Source organism: Trichosurus vulpecula, chromosome 7 (assembly GCF_011100635.1).
Source record: "Trichosurus vulpecula isolate mTriVul1 chromosome 7, mTriVul1.pri, whole genome shotgun sequence".
In the NCBI taxonomy this organism is placed as follows: Eukaryota; Metazoa; Chordata; class Mammalia; order Diprotodontia; family Phalangeridae; genus Trichosurus; species Trichosurus vulpecula.
This window is the reverse complement of record NC_050579.1, coordinates 269,821,103-269,839,852: the sequence shown is the minus strand read 5'-3', so window position 1 is coordinate 269,839,852 and position 18,750 is coordinate 269,821,103. Positions and strand designations below refer to the sequence as shown.

The window sequence follows — 18,750 nt, the reverse complement described above, 5'->3', positions numbered from 1 at the left end:
GAGCATAAGCTCTGACTGTCTGAATAAAGGAATGAGAAAACTTATATAAGTTATTTTAGCAGACCCAGCAAGCCTGTGTTACCTCACTTTTATGACCCCCATGTATACAACCATGATACAAGAAGAGGATTTTTCCTTAATGGAATAGGTTTGTAAAGACAAGAGTGTTGACAAAGGTCAGTTAAAGTATATACCCCTGGAATATTAAGTGAGGTGGTCTTCTCGGGATTAGGGTCTCATCCCTTAATGGCTAACGGGAAAGATGTCCTTAGGTCAGTCTGATCTGGCCTTGTTGACAGAGTAAACTGAGCAAACTTTAGGGAACAAAGGAGCCCAGGTCCTGGATCTTCATCCTGTTACTCATTAATTCAGTCTCTGGGTCTGGTTGAAATTGAAAATGACATAAAATGGTATAAAATGTTCCACAGGCAAGATAGATTTCTATGCCCCATTACCTGTATATCTTATTTCCCAGTTGCATGCAAAAATGACTTTTTTTTTGAACATCCTCTTTTAACACTTTGAGTTCCAAATTCTCTCCCCTCTTCCATCCCCAGGCCCTCCCTAAGAAGGCAAGCAATTCAACATAAGTCACATGTGTATCATTATGCAAAACCCTTCCACAATACTCATGTTGTAAAAGACTAACTATATTTTGTTCCATCCTATCCTGTCCCCCTTTATTCAATTTTCTGCCTTGACCCTGTCCCTTTTCAGAAGTGTTTGCTTTTTATTACCTCCTCCCCCTATCTGCCCTCCCTTCTATCATCTCCCATTTTTATCCCCTTCTTCCTTTTTTCCTATGGGGTAAGATACACTATTGAGTGTGTATGTTATTCCCTCTTCAAGTCAAAGCTGATGAGAGCAAGATTCACTCATTCCCCCTCACCTGCCCCCTCTTCCCTCCCAACAGAACTGCTTTTTCTTGCCATTTTTATGTGAGATAATTTACCCCATTCTATCTCTCCCTTTCTCCCTCTCTCACTTTTTCCTCTCTCATCCTTTAATTTGATTTTATTTTTTTAGATATCCCTTCATATTCAACTCACCCTGTGCCCTCTGTCTACATATATATATTCCCTTCAGCTACCTTAATACTGAGAAAGCTCTCACCTCATCTTTCCATGTAGGAATGCAAACAAAACAGTGTAATTTTAGTAAGTCCCTCATGATTTCTCTTTCTTGTTTACCTTTTCATGCTTCTCTTGATTCTTGTGTTTAGAAGTCAGATTTTCTATTTAGTTCTGGTCTTTTCACTGAGAAAGCTTGAAAGTCCTCTACTTTATTGAAAATCCATATTTTGCCTTGGAGCATGATACTCAGTTTTGCTGGGTAGGTGATTCTTGGTTTTAATCCTAGCTCCACTGACCTCTGGAATATCATATTCCAAGCCCTTCAATCCCTTAATGTAGAAGCTGCTAGATATTGTGTTATCCTGATTGTGTTTCCACAATACTCAAATTGTTTCTTTCTGGCTGCTTGCAGTATTTTCTCCTTGATCTGGGAGCTCTGGTATTTGGTGACAATATTCCTAGGAGTCTTTTTTTTGGGATCTTTTTCAGGAGGCAACCAGTAGATTCTTTCAATTTCTATTTTACCCTCTGGCTCTAGAATATCAGGGCAGTTTTCCTTGATAATTTCTTGAAGGATGATATCTAGGCCCTTTTTTTGATCATGGCTTTCAGGTAGTCCAAAAATTTTTAAATTATCTCTCCTGGATCTATTTTCCAGGTTGGTGGTTTTTCCAATGAGATATTTCACATTGTCTTCCATTTTTTCATTCCTTCGGTTCTGTTTTATAATATCTTGATTTCTCATCAAGTCACTAGCTTCCACTTGCTCCAATCTAATTTTTAAGGTAGTATTTTCTTCAGTGGTCTTTTGGACCTCCTTTTCCATTTGGCTAATTCTGCCTTTCAAGGCATTCTTCTCCTCATTGGCTTTTTGGAGCTCTTTTGCCATTTCAGTTAGTCTATTTTTAAGGTGTTATTTTCTTCAGTATTTTTTTGGGTCTCCTTTAGCAAGTCATTGACTTGTTTTTCATGGTTTTCTCGCATCACTCTCATTTCTCTTCCCAATTTTTCCTTTACTTCTTTTACTTGGTTTTCCAAATCTTTTTTGAGCTCTCCCATGGCCCGAGATCAATTCATATTTTTCTTGGAGGCTTTTGATGTAGGCTCTTTGACTTTGTCGACTTTTTCTGGCTGTATGTTTTGGTCTTCTTTGTCACCAAAAAAGATTCCAAAGTCTGAGACTGAATCTGGCTGCATTTTTGCTGCCTGGCCATGTTCCCAGCCAACTACTTGACCCTTGAGCTTTTTGTCAGGGTATGACTGCTCGTAGAGTAGAGAGTACTTTGTCCCAAGCTCTGCCACACCAGTGCTCCTTCTCCCCCAAGAATTGGCAACCAGGATTTTGGCCCAGATCCAGGCAGGGCAAAGCAGGCTTTGCACTCCCGCTCTAATCCTCCACTTACTTCCTCCCACCAGGTGGGCCGGGGGCTGGAAGCAACTGCAGCTGTAGCTCTGGAAGCAACCTCAGAGCTGCACCACCTCAGCTGTCTGGGGAGGGGGGTGGCCAACCACAAACTCCTTTCACTCTCTCCCAGCAGCTTTTCCCACTAACCTTTTCTGTTGTCTTTGGCATTTGCGGGTTGAGAAGTCTGGTAACTGCCATAACTCAGTGATTCAGGGTGCTAGGGCCTGTTCCACCTGGCCTCTGGTCTGGTTGGTCCTGGCATGGCCCATGCTTGGCTCTGCTCTGCTCCTAGCTCCTTGAGATAGACCCTTCCCAGCAACCATCCAGGCTGTCCTGGGCTGGAGCCCTGCTTCCCTCTGCTACTTTGTGGGTTCTGCAGCTCTAGAATTTGTTCAGAGCCATTTTTATAGGTGTTTGGATGGATCGGGGTGGGGGGGAGGAGCTTAAGCAAGTCCCTGCTTTCCAGATGCCATCTTGGCTCTGTCCCCCTCTCTTTCATTTTCTACCTATACCTATTGGTGTCTTTCTTGCTATCTAGAAATAAACCCAGATCTTCCTCATTCTTTAAATCCTGCCATCCCCTAAAGCTCTTCTCCAGTATCTCTCCTGCATTTAATGTCCAAACTCCTATAGAAAATCTTTTACACTCATTGACTCCATTTCCTCTCCTATCACTCCCTTCTCATTTCATGTCATTTGGTTTCTGTCCCTACATCATTCAGCTGAAACTGTTCTCTCCAAGGATAATGAAAATCTTTTAATGACTAACACCAGTGGATTTTTCTCAGTTCTCATTTTTCTTGATTTCCTAATGTTTTTGACACTGTTGACAGGTTCCTCCTAGACACATACTCATCTCTATTTTCATGGCATTGATCTTTCCTAGTTCTCCTCCTACCTATATGACCATTTTTTCTGAGTTTCCTTTGCTGGGTCATCAACCTTGTCTTTACCCTTAAGCATGACTGTCCACTATATCTCTTCTGGGCTCTTTTTTCTTCTTTCTCTAGAATCAGTGATCTCATCAACTCCCTTGATGCTCAATGATTTCTCTTTAAAAGACTTCTTAATTTTTATAGCCTACCATCATCTCTCTCACAAGCTCCAGTCTCCCATCTTTACCTCTCTGCATGTCTCCAATTCAATTGTCCCACAGGCATCTCAAACTCAACATGTCCAGAAATGAAACTGCTTGTCTTCTTTCCTTAACCTACCCCTCTCCCAAACTTTCCTGTTACTATTGAGGGCTCCACCATCCTGGTAATCACCCAGATTTGTCACCAATCTCATAGTCATCCACAAAGTTTCAATCTCTTTCAGTCACTCCATCAACTGTCAACTCCTGTGGTTTCTATCTCCACAACATTCCTTACATTCACCATTTTTTCTTCAAGTCATTGCCCTAGTTTTAGCCTTTCTCCTCCCCCTTTCCTGGACTATTGCAATGGCCTTTTAATTAGTCTCTCTGTCTCCACTGTCTTGTTTCTATAATCCATATTCTTACAACTCTTAAAATAGGCTCAAGGTATAGATTTGACTGTTACCTTCCCCATTCCCAATCCTGATCTTAAAAAAAGTATTCATTGTTTTCCTGTTGCCTCCAGAAGAAAATACAAAGCCCTCCACTTGGCACTTAAAGTCCTTCATAAATGGACACTAATCTCACTTTTCAAGACATTTCATTTTATTCCCTTCTAGGTGTTCCATATTCTAGGAAAACTTGCCTCCCTGCTGTTCCTTGAACTTGATATTGAATTTTAGAGGTCCAGCACTTTGTGTAGGCTGTCCTTCATATTTGGAAATCATTCCTTCTTCATTTGGGCCTTTTTGCTTCCTTTAAGTTTCAGTTTGGGATTCACTTTCTCTGACAGATGTTCCTAATCCTTGTTTCCTCTCTACCTCTGCAAATTATATTTACTTATCTGTTTATATGTTTCATACCAAGGAGATTGTAAGCTTCTGGAGAAAGGAAACTGTTTTCAGTTTTCTATCTGTATCTCTAGAAAAGAGCCTTGCATATGTATTTGGGGACTTGTCTCTCAAGGTACTGAAGACTTTGTGTTGTTTCAATATTCATTTGAAAGGGGCAAGAATGTGGCTATATGGTGGAGAAGTGAGGCTTTGTCCCCTATGCTTAGTTTATCTCTGCCTTTGCCTCATCCACACATCTCCATAGTAGAAAAAAATTAGGATTTGAAAAGTGGGAAACTTTGAATCCCAGGGCTGTCTGGTAGTTATTAGACAAATAACCATTGCCTGGTTTATAGTCTAGCCTTCAGAATTTAAAATAGAGAAGAACGTGGAATACTCACCATAAGCAAAGCTGAGGTCTTTGTTAGAGGGACTCAATGTCCTGTCCCAGGAAGACAAATCCAGAGAAAAGGCTTAAGCTGAAAATGTTAGCTAGGCTGAAAGAACCCAGATCTTTGGCTAGTTTAGCTTCTAGGACTGAGAATCACCTTCTGGGGAGAGAAAAGTCTTCTTAGCACTATGAGAGAATAAGATAGAAACCAACACTCAAGCAGGAGTTTTTAACTTGGGATAAATGAACTTATTTTAAAAATATTTCTGTTATTTTAATATGATTGGCTTCCTCAGTAATCCTCTGTATTTTATTAATGCTGCCTTTTAAAATATTATTATTAGAAGATAGATTGTCAAAGAAATTGATCACATGAAAGAGGTTAGAGGAACAAGCTAGGAGAACCAGAGCAGAGGTATCCTGCTGGTCCCATGCAAAAGTTTTTTACTTTTTCTAAGAGGAGTAGAAAAGGCATATACACTTTACATTAAAAGAAAATGGATGCACTGTGGTTTTTTTTTTTCCTCTGAGGAAGAGATAGCCAAAGATTTCTGCTGAGTGAGAAATTGGAGGTGATAAGTAGTATCTATTTGAGGAGTGTGAGAAATGGTGGGAAGACTTTTGTTTCCACAGGATAGTGATAGCAGAATGTAAGTCAGGTGTTTGGTTCTAATCAGAGCTGTGATCTAGCAGAGACCAGGCTTCTGATAGGGTGAAAGGTTAGAAGCTTGAATTCAGGCTTAATGAGTTGTATGAAGAGGGCATGAGGTAGGAAGTCAGATGGTTGCATTTGGCCAATGAGGAGTCAGGCGGGAGATTCAAATTGGGAGTCAACAAAAAGACTGACCTTTATCTGACTCCTTGTACTCTTCCGTACTCCATTCAAGGGATGTACCCATTTTTTCAGAATGAATAAATGTAAAAATAATTAAAACCTTCTTGGATTTCCAACAAGTATTGTTTATTCCTAGACAGCATAAGTATATTTATAACAAGGAGCGTTAGGGTGAGACTATGATACCATGAGTATCCCCTCTAGGTGCACCTGATGGGAACAGCACAATAACATGACCAGCCCGGCAGTGGCCTCCATTATACTTTTCTGTGTTTGTGCTCTGGTCACATGTGTTCCTTGCATGTGCCCCCATCCACCCATATTCCCTACATGTGTCCATTCCAAACAGTGATGTGTGAATCTGTAGGATTGTGCACCCCAGGTTTATGCCAGAGATGTTTTGTTGCTATGTTTCTTGGTGTGCCGTACCATTAAATGTATTTAATGTTAAATGATTATTTCTTCTGACTACTAAAGTTAAATTATGGGGCCCATGAACTACAGTATTGAGAAATGCAGGCCTTCAGAGAACCTTGAAAGTAGGGAAGAGTTATTCTCTGGGGAAAACCAAACCTGGGAGTTGCGGGGTGGTCGGGGTGAGGGGAGGGGTAGGGAGGGTGGGGGTAGGGTGGAAATGCCCAGAGGCACTATACACAAAGCCTAAAGTTTGCTTGCTGAATTGAACTGTCAGGTTAAGGACACTGCTTTGGGATTTAGAGGAGCTTGCTTTAAGTTTCCTCTCCAAGCCTTGGTTTCCTCTTCTGTAAAATGAGGACATTGAAATTCTCTGGAGGATCACTAAGGCTTCTGCCCACGTCAAAATTTGATGATCTTCAGCTGCAAAAGAGCAAGTTTGGGGGAATCAGGATGGTGCGGTGAGTAAATTTCTGGATTTGCAGGCAGCAGACTTGGATTAAAATCTCCATTTGCCACTTACTACCAGTGTGACCTTGAGTGGGTCATTTAGCCTCTGTGGGCCTCAGTTTCCCCACATGTAAAATAAAGATGTTGGATTAACTGGCCACTAATATCCTTAGCTCTAAGATTCTGTGAGAGAATCAAGTAGGTAATTGGCCACTAATATCCTTAGTGCTAAGATTCCATGAGAGAATCAAGTAGAAAACTATAGGTAAAGCTCCTCGCCAACCTCAAAGTACTAAATGCAGAATGCTGCTGCATAATCGGCAAATGAGTGCCTGTAAAACGGGATGTTCTATACAAATGCAAGGCATCACTATTGTCAGTTCTCAGACTGTTGCTTTACTGCCCCCTGCCAGCCCCTTAGCCATCCCTTTTCTTATCTCTTCTACCCTCCCTCTTCTCTGCCTTCCTCCAGTCCCAGCCCTCTCCCCTCCACCATCTGTTACAGGGGGAGTGGTACCTGGAGGCCTGGGCGGGGGGAGGGGAAGGAAGAGAGGCAACGGGGAGGGAGGTAGCTGCCTCTCCTGCTCTATGAATAGGGACCTTCCTACACACATTTTATTATAGTAGCTCAGATGTATTCCAGCCTTAGTCTATGGGATAATGATTCAGCATTGCATTTGTACCTTTGTTTCCTCAACTTCTTTTCCCTTTGTCTAATTATTCCCATACCATTCAAAAAGAATCAGCTATAATCTCACCCATGACTGTGTAAACATTAGTGGAAGATGACAGGCCTGAGTACTACTTTACCTAGTTTGAGATGCGGAATATCTACACATTCAGACTGAAAACAGTAAGATTTTACATTCTTGCATGGTGCTCATATCTTCTACCCACCATGTGCTCTGATAATAGAAATTTGCTATAAGAGGAAAAAGAAGGGAAATGATTATAAGACCATCAAACTGGTCCTTAATGACTTCAGCACATAAGTCAGGATAAAACATCCTTACCTCGATTTGACTTCAGGTAAGAATCACAGTTGACAGCCAGTCATGCAGTAGCAATTCCATTCCATAGCCAGACTGAAGAATAGCTAGGTGGGAAACATTCCTTTTCAAAAGAAGGTCATTTAGCCTCTGTGGGCCTCAGTTTCCCCACATGTAAAATAAAGATGTTGGATTAATTGGCCACTAATATCCTTAGCTCTAAGATTCCACGAGAGAATCAAGTAGGAAACTATAGGTAAAGCTCCTTGCCAACCTCAAAGTAGTAAATGCAGAATGCTGCTGCATAATTGGCAAATGAGTGCACGGAAAATGGGAAGCTCTGTTCAAATGCAATGAGCCACTATTGTCAGTTCTCAGACTGCTGCTTTACTGCCCCCTGACAGGCCCTTAGCCACCCCTTTTCCACTTCTACCCTCTCTCTTCTCCACCTTCCTCCGGTCCCAGCCCTCTCCCTTCCACCATGTGTTACAGGGTGAGTGGTACCTAGCGGCCCCGGGCGGGGAGAGAGGGCGGCGGGGGATGGGATGGGGGGGCGGCAGGGAGGGAGGGCAGCTGCCCCCCTTCTCTATGAATAGAGGCTTTCCTACGTGGGAGGTGAACGATGGAGATAGGGAGGTGGAGCAGAGAGCAAGTATTTTGCCAAAGAGGCTTCGCTGCACTCTTCACTGAAGCCTTCGCTCCTCTCTTTTTTCCCCCTCACCTCTCTGGACTGTCTATTCAAACAAGCAGACCTTCTTAGCTTTCCAAGGTTTGACAATTGCCTCTAGCTTTCTTGACTTGGGTTCGCCAGTGTAAGAGAGCCTGACCAGGCACACTAGTCCAACCAGGAAGGGATGTGTATCCCGACGTTTTTGGTTGTTAGGCGGATTAGGCTCTCACAGGTGTGTTGGTAAGCAAAATGCGCTCCTTAGCACTTAGTTCAACAAGTGCCCTTGAAGAGTTTGGCTTTTGTTCCCTTTGAGTAATTCAGTGCATTTCATTGAACCTTACTAGGTGCTAAGCTGCAGGCCCAAACCCCTATTAGGTGTAAAACCTATGTGGGTATGGATTGGTAACTAAGGTGGGGCCCAAGGTGGGGCTAACTCAGGGAAGGGCCTAGTTTACCAATGAGTTTGAGTGATAGGTTTGGGACATCAGAGGCTCTTAGACCACGTGGGTTTAAGTCGCCTCTTTGTGATGATTTTAGGCCACGTGAGTGAGTCGCATGTGTGACTCACCCCTGATGTTGAAAAAGATATAAAACCAGAGGTTGGCCTTTTCTTCTTGGGAGCTCTTACCCACAGCAGTGATGGCAGGTGTGACTGAGCTCCTGGGCTGAACCTAGATGTTGGTAACTATGAAACTGTATTTGGTCTGTCTGTTGATGTTTGTAATTTGTTTGTAATTTGCTCTGAATTTCAGTGTGCTGGTCTCTTCCCCTGATCTAGGTGAATGATATTTGTATGTTGAATTAAAGTAAGCTTGTCAACCCCTTTAACCTTGCTTTCCTTATCAAAGCAGATCAAAAGAATCTGTGCTTTTGCGGAGTGCTTGTTGTTGGGGTTGTGTTGGTCTTACACCCCCACAACAGATGCTAGCCAGATTGTTGAAACAACAGGTTGGAGCCAGAGGCTGGGTTTAGGAAGTTGTTCGCTGAGAAGGCAGATGGATTGAGTTAACTGTGGGGTCTTCGGGGCCAGGGAGGAGAGACGTCTGCCCTTAGGTGGCAGCAAGTTAAGAAGAAGAGAGATGAGTGGGAGGATGTTCCTTCTCCCTAGTATTTTGTTCTCTCTCCGCAAGCACAACTGGACATTGCCAAAGTTTCCTGGCGGCGGGGGCAGAGAGGTGGGGAGACAGGCTGGATAGGGGTGTCCTTGTCCGCGTCTCTCGCCCCACTCCACAGCACTGCCATGCTCTGGATTCCTATTCAGTCCGTGCAGAGGGTGATTCCCTCAGTCCTCATCCTCATCTCTGCGATTCCCTAGTACAGGAGAGTTAATCAGGATCAGGGCCCATTTTCCGCAGGTTCCAGCTTCTCTGATCTTGTCCAAGGCCCAGTTCACCTCATCTCAACCCACAAACCTCTGCCTCACAAAACTTATCTTTCTACAGGACACCAGCCTTCTCAAATTCCACAACCTGCCCTACAGACTGGTAAAATCTGTAAAAGAGAGAAATCCAAACTCTACGGGCCTTTAAAAAAAGTATTGTTTATTGTTGCATACAATCTGTGGAAAATATTATACTATTTTATATCATTTCTAATTTCAACCAGACCCAGAGCCTGAATTAATGAGTAACTGGAAGAAGATCCAGGACCTGGACTTCTTTGTTCTCTCTAAAAGTTTGCTCAGGAAATACCCTTACCACTGTCAGCAAGGCCAGATTAGACATTCTTACCCCTGTTAGCCATTAAAGGATGAGACCCTAACCCCAAGAAAGACTACCTCCATTAATATTAACTGACCTTTGTCAACATTCTTTACAAATCCTATTCCATTAAGGAAAATCCTCTTCTTGTATCATGGTTAAACATACATGGGGGTCATAAACGTGAGGTAATACAGGCTTGCTAGGTCTGCTAAAATAACGTATATAAGTTTTCTCATTGCTTTGTTCAGACAGCCAGAGCTTATGCTCTGACTCCTTGTACGTACAAGTAAGCTAGCTTAGCTATGCTTTAAGGGAAAATAATAAACAACATGGATTTTTCTATCACCTAGCTCTGTTTTCTTCAACCAAATTTTCAGCTTTAACAAATTAATCCTTTCTGAAAATTGACAAACTTAGGAGCTTTTTAAAAAGTTTGAATGATTTGCAAGTCTCAGAGCCCCTTTTGAGGGTACCCCTCATGCCCAGCTGTCTGGGGTTTTGAAGCCTTAGATGCTTCAAAATCTAACCTCCAAATTTCCCCTGATATTAGGACTCCCCAAAGGCATTTTCATCCACTGTCTCTCTCCTCACACACTTTGAGCTCTCTGTATGCTGAAGCAAACCACTCTGACCTGTTTTTCCTCCCTCTCCCCATATCCTTCTTCTAGCCCAAAACATTTAACACAGTGCCTGGCACATAGTAGGAACTTAATAAGTGGTTATTGACTTGACTAAAATTCCCTCCACCAACCTCTTTTTCCTCAGGTTGTACCGCCTTCGGAATGGGGAGCGCATCTCTGTGTCTGCTGCTTCCAAGTTGCTGTCCAACATGATGTACCAGTACCGAGGCATGGGGCTGTCCATGGGCAGTATGATCTGTGGTTGGGACAAAAAGGTGTGTTGCTTTCACTCCACTGCAAATGTGGACTGCCTGAGCTTCATTGTCCCAGTGACTCCACTTCATCAGAAATACTAGATGTTACATGGTAGATGTGTGACTGAAGGAAACTCTCCTCCTCTCCTCCCCCAAAATAGCTGGTGTTTGAGTAACACTTTATGATTCAGAAGACTATTTCCTCAGAAAAATCTATTGTGAGCATTATTATCCCATGTTTCAGATGAGGAAAACAAGGCTCAGAGAGGTTAAGTGACTGCTCCCCAGACATGGTTAGTAAATGGCATCTAGAATTCAAATCCAAGTGTTCTGATACTAGGTTCATAGCCTTTCTTCTATGCCACCTGATTCCACAACTCCTTCCAAGGTCCCATGCTTCTGTTCAAAGTTCTACAAGAATCTCCCAGGTTCTATGATCATTGCCTTGGTTTTAGGCTCATTTTGTGGCCACTCTTGAATTCTTTGTTCCCCCCCGCCAAGTCTCTCTTCCTTTCTTCCTTCAGGGCCCTGGACTATATTATGTGGATGACAATGGGACAAGACTCTCAGGGACTGTGTTTTCCACAGGCAGTGGAAACAGTTATGCCTATGGAGTCCTGGACAATGGCTACCGGCCTGACCTTAGCCCTGAGGAAGCTTATGACCTATGTCCATGCCACCCACTGGGATAGCTACTCTGGGGGTTTTGTCAATAGTAAGAGACTAACTCCAACTCCCTTTGCTAGTCTCCTTAGCATCAGAGATCAGGAGGCCAAGAGGAAATGGGAGACATGTGTTGCCAGGGTGGGAGGGATAGAATCCTGAATACAAAAGTGGGCTGTAATTTTAAAAATTTAAGGGTACTGAGATAGAATAGAATCCTGAATACAAAAGTGGGCTCTAATTTTAAAAATTTAAGGGTACTGAGATAAGGGGCATGGAAATTCTTCCATGGATACTGTTCCTCCATGGATATTCTCCCAAAGGGGCTTAGACTAGTCATAAAGAATTCTCCATTTCTCTTCCATTTTTCCATAGTGTATCACATGAAGGAGGATGGCTGGGTGAAGGTGGAGAGTTCAGATGTTAGTAACCTATTCCACAAGTACTTGAAGACTCAGGGGTGACTTTGGAGACTGCAGGATTGACCCCACTAGGAAGACTCAGGATCTGAGCCAGCTGAGGCCTGAGGCCTCAGAAATTGGAACAGGATTCCCCCCAGCAGAAGACAGGGCAGCAGCCTGAGCTCAACTGAGGCAAAACAGACTAGAGGCACAATTCAATTTTCCATTGATTTTCTAACTTAGCATTTTTTGTGCTTAGTCTTGTAAAATAAAGTAAATGCTCAAAAAAGGACAGTTATGATGGAGTGGAGCTGTGGCTATTAGGAGGGTTGTGGGATTGGGAAAGAGCACAGGTTAAAATGGGGACATTAAGATTCCCCTTAGGTATACACTCTGGAGTTTTGTTCCTAACCCTCAGTCTTCTCGGACACATGGTCTCATTCCTTCTCAGGGTCTTTATCTTCCTTCTTATCTCCAGGCCTAGAAGGGGTTGGACTTTGTCTGTTTAGGGGAGCATTGAGTAGTATCTCTTTCAGTTAAGAACCCCATCTTTTCCACTGCCCCTTGGGCCAACCCACCAGCCTGCTATCTCTAACCCCATCTCTCTTCTCCTCCTCATGTTTCTGTCTTCCTGTTAGCCACCCCCACAACCAGAGAAGTGGCAGCCTCGGAAGTACTGAAGATTGGTAAGAAGCTCTATGAGGGTAAAACAAAAGAAGTCTATGAATTGCTGGACAGTCCTGGGAAAGTCCTCATGCAATCTAAAGACCAGATTACAGCAGGAAATTGAGCTGGAAAAAAATCACCTGGATGGAAAAGTTTCAATCTCAAACAAAATTACCAGCTGTATCTTGAGTTATTACTGTAACTCTTGAGTTGTTACAGGAAGAAGGTATCAAAACTGCTTCCACCAAAAAATGTGGTGAGACAACTTTCATTGCACCTCAGTGTGAAATGATCCCAATTGAATGGGTATGTGGAAGAATTGCAACTGGTTCTTTTCTCCAAACAAATCCTGGTGTCAAAGAAGGATACCCACCTAAAGTGGAGTTGTTTTTCAAGGATGACTCTAACAATAAGCCACAGGTTATTGCTGCAAAATGGTGTTTTGCTGGACTTAACATAGGTCAGACTGAAGTGGATATCATCAGTCATTCCACACAGGTGATTTTTGAAATACTGGAAAAATCCTGGTTATCTCAAAACTGTACACGGGTTGACATGAAGATTGAATTTGGTGTTGATGTAACTACAAAAGAAATTATTCATGCTGATGTTATTAATAATGATTCCTGGAGGCTCTGGCCATCAGAACCCAACAGAAAGACAAACAGTCATATTGGGACCTTAAGGAAGTGACTCCTGAAGGCCTCCAGATGGAGAAGAAAAACTTTGAATGGGTTACAGGAAGAGTGGAGCTGCTTCATAAAATGGAAAGTCTGTGCAGAGTCATGGTATTGATGGGCTCAACTTCTGACCTTGGTCATTGCGAAAAAACTAAGAAGCCTTGTGGAAACTATGGAATTCCCTGTGAACTTCTCGAAACATCTGCCTGTGAAGGACCAGATGAAACTCTAAAGATTAAAGCAGAGTATGAAGGAGACGGTGTTCCTACTGTATTGGTGGCAGTAGCTGGTAGAAGCAATGGTTTGGGACCAGTGATGTTTGGTAATACCGCCTATCCAGTAGTCAACTGTCCTCCCCTTACGCCTGATTGGGGAGCTCAGGATGTATGGTCCTCACTTGGAATGTCTAGTGGTCTTGGCTGTTCAACTATACTTTCACCTGAGGGAGCAGGTCAATTTGCAGCCCAGATATTTGGATTAAATAACCATTTGGTATGGACTAAACTTCGAGGAAGCATGTTAAATAAGAAAATCAGAGAATGCAGTTTATAAGAAGAATGCAGTGCATTTTTAAAAGTGGAAGAGAAAAGGATTCTAATATAGCTTCAAAAAGCATTACTGGTCAGGGAAGAAAAAAGATCATTCTAAACTAATCATAGAAAAATTCTAATAACATTTCTTACTTAGTTTTATGTTCATGGTCTGGTAGAACATGTGTATATCTTCATCTGTAGCATGTATGTGCCTTTATGAGAAATTTTGTAATCCTGTCTGGAAAATATTTTATTTTTTATTTTGTTGTTGTTGTTTTTAGAGGGGGGAAGGTAGGGCAATTGGCATTAAGTGACTTGCCCAAGGTCACACAGCTAGCAAGTGTGTCAAGTGTCTGAGGCCGAATTTGAACTCAGGTCCTCCCGACTCCAGGGCAGGTGCTCTACTCACTTTGCCACCCAGCTGCCCCAGAAAATATTTTTATGACTTGTTATCCAATGTCTAGTGATAGCCATGGTGTGTTAGCAGTGACATGCTATACATATGTTGAAATATGAGATAAAGTATTATTTCGTATCACAGAGCTAGCTTTCTAAAATTACTTCTAGACTTTGCAAACACTCTAAATGTATAAGGTTAAAGCAAAAATCTATCTTGGAAATGATGGTAAGAGCTATGGCTTTATCTCCTGTTCTACATTATAGTCAATTAAAATCTCTTATGTCCACAAAAAAAAACTAAAAAAAAAGAACCTCATCTTTGAGATCTTCAGAGTCTTTCTATCCAAGGGGTCCTCTGTAAAGCCTCTCAGTATTCCCAATAAGGGAGAGGGAAAGGCAAGATCGTTTGCTGAGGTATGAAAGAAAAGAAAGGAACCAGCTTAGGCAAAAGGGGATGAGAAAGAGGGCCATTGTGAACCAAGTTCCAGGGTTGTAGCAGGCAGCAAAGAAAGTCAAAGATTTGAAAGCAGTGACAGTATCAGAATTTCTCCAGGAACAGAGGGTTAGGGAAGGGACAAAGCTCTCCAAGGTACACAACATAAGGGAACCAGTGCATTGAGATTTAGAGGACTGCAGAAAGTGAAGCTACAACTTGGTCTTGGAAGTTTTACTTGGGTTCCATCAAAGCCAGACATATATGAGACCCTAAAAGGGTCTATCCCAGTAATAAAAACAGGTTTGGATTGTTAAAGGGTGTGCTAGGAAGCACTGGTTCTGGAGTCAAAATATCCAGGATTCTTGCCCTTGCCACTGGCTAGCTGAGTGAGGTCACTTCTCCTACCTGAGCCTTTTCATTTCTAAAAGGGAGGCTTGGACTTGATGGTCCTTAAGGCCTCTTTCTTTCACTTTAAAGACTGATACCAACTTTGCTTCATATACTAATCACCATCAAACTTTACTGTCTGTGGAATGGTACACTTGTAATCTACCTTCTTATATATTGTTTTCACTAAAGGATTTGTCTCTTCACTCCCACCCCACCTCAGTATTTTTTCTGCACCCTAAAGGGTTGCCTAAGCATGGTTGTGATCATGACCTATTATGGAGAATGGTTAGAACAGCACAAAAGAAGTCAGGGGTGTGATGCTAAGGTCTAAGTAGGCGCTGCCCCACCCTTCTCCCTCCCAACCTGATAAAACTCAGGTGGAGGAAGTGGAAGTCAGGGGAAATCTCAGTTTGAGTGTATCTTCTTCTGTTGGTCACAAAGGGGCCATCTTTGATTTGTACCCAGACAAACATTTGGGTGGCTGAGATTGGGGAGAGATGTGAGTTTCTGGCCTAGATTCAGGGCTCAGGTCAGTGATTTCTAGGCATGGCATACAAAATTCTCCAAATAACAATTCATTTTAATTCACTTTAAGTTGTAAAACCCATTGCGTTGTCATCCACAGTGCCTTCCTTGGAGGGCTGAGGGAAAAAAATATAGCATCCCACTAACTCTGACCAATTGTCATGGTTACAAACTTTAGGAAACCTTGGCTTAAGTCTCTATTCTCCTCTCTGTCTTTTCTTGGGCACCTCCATGTTACAGTTGAGGAAAAAATCTCGGGGGGGGGGTGTCAGTGGCACACTCAGAATCGAGCTATTGTTGGGGCTGGGGTGGAAAGGCCTGGAAGGAGGAAATTAGGTTGACAAGAGCAAAAATGAAAGTGGTGAAGTTGCCAGGTGAAGCTGGGCTAGAGCTGGAGTTGTAGCCTCCCAGGGAGCAGCAACTGCTGTGTGCCTTGATTGCTAAGGGAATACCCCCTCCCCAACCCTGACACTCTTGCCCCACACCCCAGGGGATTTGCTTTAGTTGGGTAATTTTTGAGGGAAACCTGCCCCCATTTCCCCTTATCTACTTCTGACTCTCTCAGGAACTCTCCCTTCATCATTAACAAGTATTAGAGAATGATCTTTGCTATCTTGATTTTTCCTACGAAATTGAGGGGAGAACACTGCACAGAAGAAAACAAAAACAAATAAACTAACTAACCAACTCCAAATTGCAAGACTGAGTCTTAATGGAAAGTCACTGTAGAAGACTGGAAAAGACTCACTGAATGTGGAGCCAGGGAGATTCAAGCTCTGTCACTGGACAAGTTACACTCTCCATGTGATTCCCCTTTATGAGAGAGTTTCTTCATCTGTAAAATGATTGGCTTGGGGAGTGGAATATACATTTTGAAATGTAAAGAATCTTAAAGACCTCTTCATGGAGAACAGAGAACCAGAGAAGTTAAGTAACTTGGCCAAGGTCATACAAGTAGTAAGTAGTAGAGAAGATTTGGAAATGTTAAGGGTTGAGGGAGATGAGGTCCAGGAACCCCAAGACTGGAGTTCCCATACGGGGTCGTTGTGGGGGGTGCCCCTCAAGGACCTGAGTACTGGAGAGGGTCGGGGCCATCTGGAATGAATTCATGATCTCAAGCATTCTTTAAGTCAAGGTGGCAAAGATTTATTACACTTTACAGCAGGCAAGAGTTCTTAGGGAACCTGCAACCTTACAGGTATGTAGGAAAAGTTTTTATAGGAGATTTGGGGGTGAAATATGTCAATTAGGTGTTTTGGGGTGAGATTAGGGAGTGGTTAAGGGGTGATCAGTTCTTAAAGGAACATGCACTTTTTGTATGTACTGCGAAGGTATCTTACTGAGAGTTCACTGGGAAATAGCCCAAGTGGGGTTACCTGGAGGTGTGGTTTTGACTGTGAAATGTCACTAAGTCAACTAATGTTCAGGGCTGACTGGAAATATCCAGGTTGCTTCCATCAAATGTCTTGTTGGACAAGACGTATGTAAGGGAGTATACATTTGACTATGTCTAGGATACATATCAGCAATGTCAGTAAGTGGTAAATATCATTATGGCCCAGTGCACAGCCAATTAGCATGCACACAGGGAGTTGGACCAATAAATTCTATAGGTAGGCACAGCTGCCTACTGTGTCAGGAGGAGAGGTAAGTGTGTTGCTAGGTCATGCTGCTCTTGAACTGGAGAGGGACTGCCTGAGACAGTATTTTGAGGCTAGGGAGAGATGTGATTTTAGAACTGGATGTGGTTTTGGAATTGGGGTCCAGGCACAAGCACCCAATATAGCATGAAGGCAGAATTCATGATTCAAAGAAAATCATATATATGCCTGAATGGTTCAGAGCCACAGGATATAAGGAATTCTCTAAGTAGAAGGCAGAAGAATTAAAGCATTTATTCAAGCTCCAAAGTAGCAGACCCATGGATCAGTGTCCCCAATTTGATATCCTGGCCAAAAGCTTCCAGGCCCAATAAGTCCGAATCACAAGAGTAACCAGGAGGTTAAAGAAAAACATTATGACATTAAACCAAATCATATTTGAGCTTCCCCCCTCTGGCAAGAAGATTACCCACTGGCCTCAACCCTTCCTCAACACTCTCTGGTCAGCGCATGGGTCAGCCTTGCTCTCTCAGCACCACCTGGTGCTTCAGCTCCTTTGGCTTTGGCTGATGTTGCTGTGGCTGCCACTGCTGCTGCTTTTCCTGCCTTCACCATGTCTCTTAGAGCACTAGTGACCAGGGTCAATCTCCAAGCTGTGTTCTCTCTTTTTATACAGTTTCAGACGTCATCAAAAGTCACCTGAGTGACCAGAACTTAAGCTCCTATGATTGGTTCTGGTCTTAGCACCTCCCCTTAGAACCCTGGGGGCTTCAGGCCCACATCAGCTTAGAACCTAGTAAGTAGGAGTTTGGGGCAAACTTAGGAGCAAAGATCTAATCAGACCTCTCTTAGTTTGTCCCACCTGGGGCCCCACCTTAAGCCTATTCAAATAGGCAGGAAAGATCTTCTCATTTACTGATCGCCTTTACATTTGTCCCCAAGATCTTTCATGTCCATTACATAGGCAACTTGTGTCTAAATAGGTACAAACTCTTTTTCTCCCCCTTTTTTTTGTACAATAGAATCCCCCTCGAAATGAACACATCACTTCCGCAAAATACTTAACATAATATCTCATCATCAGAGTGGCCACATGGCTCACTTCTTGGCCCCTAGATCTTTGTATCCATTACATAGGTCAATGGGAAATGGGTGTCAAAAATACCATAACAAAAAAACAATACAGCAAGGATAATACAAAATAAGTACACAGAACAATATCATCATTCCCTGCCTTGAACGAATAGGGCTCAAAATCTTGGGGTAAGGGGTGAAGGTCTCATTTTCTATAGCTTCTTCTTGCTGAAATTGGACATAGAGCTGTCCCTGCCCCAAGAGACCAAGAGTCCCATTCCAGAGGTCAGTTCTTTAGCAAGCTGGCAGGAATTCTAGGAATTCTAGGTGCTTAGGCAATCATCTGAAAGTGTAGGGTACTTAGGGTACTTAAACCTAAAGGAGACAGAACTAGCAACAAGGTTAACCAAAACAAAGAACAAGAGAGTAGGCACGTATGGGCTGTTGTCCTTCAAATATAATCATCCCCATTCTAGTTGAGACTCCTATTATGCAAAAATTCGATCTCATAGCCTAACTAAGGTAGGAAATGTTTTTTTTTTCAAAGGGAACGAACCCCAAGGTACAAACTTTCATCTGTTAATAACACAAGATCACCTGCCCTCCAAGTGGCTTGTAGCCTTTATCAGCATCAGCCATACTTCTGGAGTCCATGAATCTATTATTA

The 18,750-nt window shown here is 42.8% G+C and overlaps 1 protein-coding gene and 1 pseudogene across 1 annotated transcript; both read left to right on the top strand.

The window, feature by feature from the left end:
* The first annotated feature begins 6,482 nt into the window (after window positions 1-6,482).
* Window positions 6,483-11,842, top strand: LOC118858020 (proteasome subunit beta type-8-like). The gene is given in 5 exon segments (XM_036768448.1): window positions 6,483-6,490; window positions 10,607-10,736; window positions 11,240-11,382; window positions 11,384-11,430; window positions 11,754-11,842. Coding segments are annotated over 5 exon segments (417 nt in total).
* A 296-nt stretch (window positions 11,843-12,138) lies between these two features.
* Window positions 12,139-13,677, top strand: LOC118858019 (annotated as a pseudogene).
* Window positions 13,678-18,750: the final 5,073 nt, after the last annotated feature.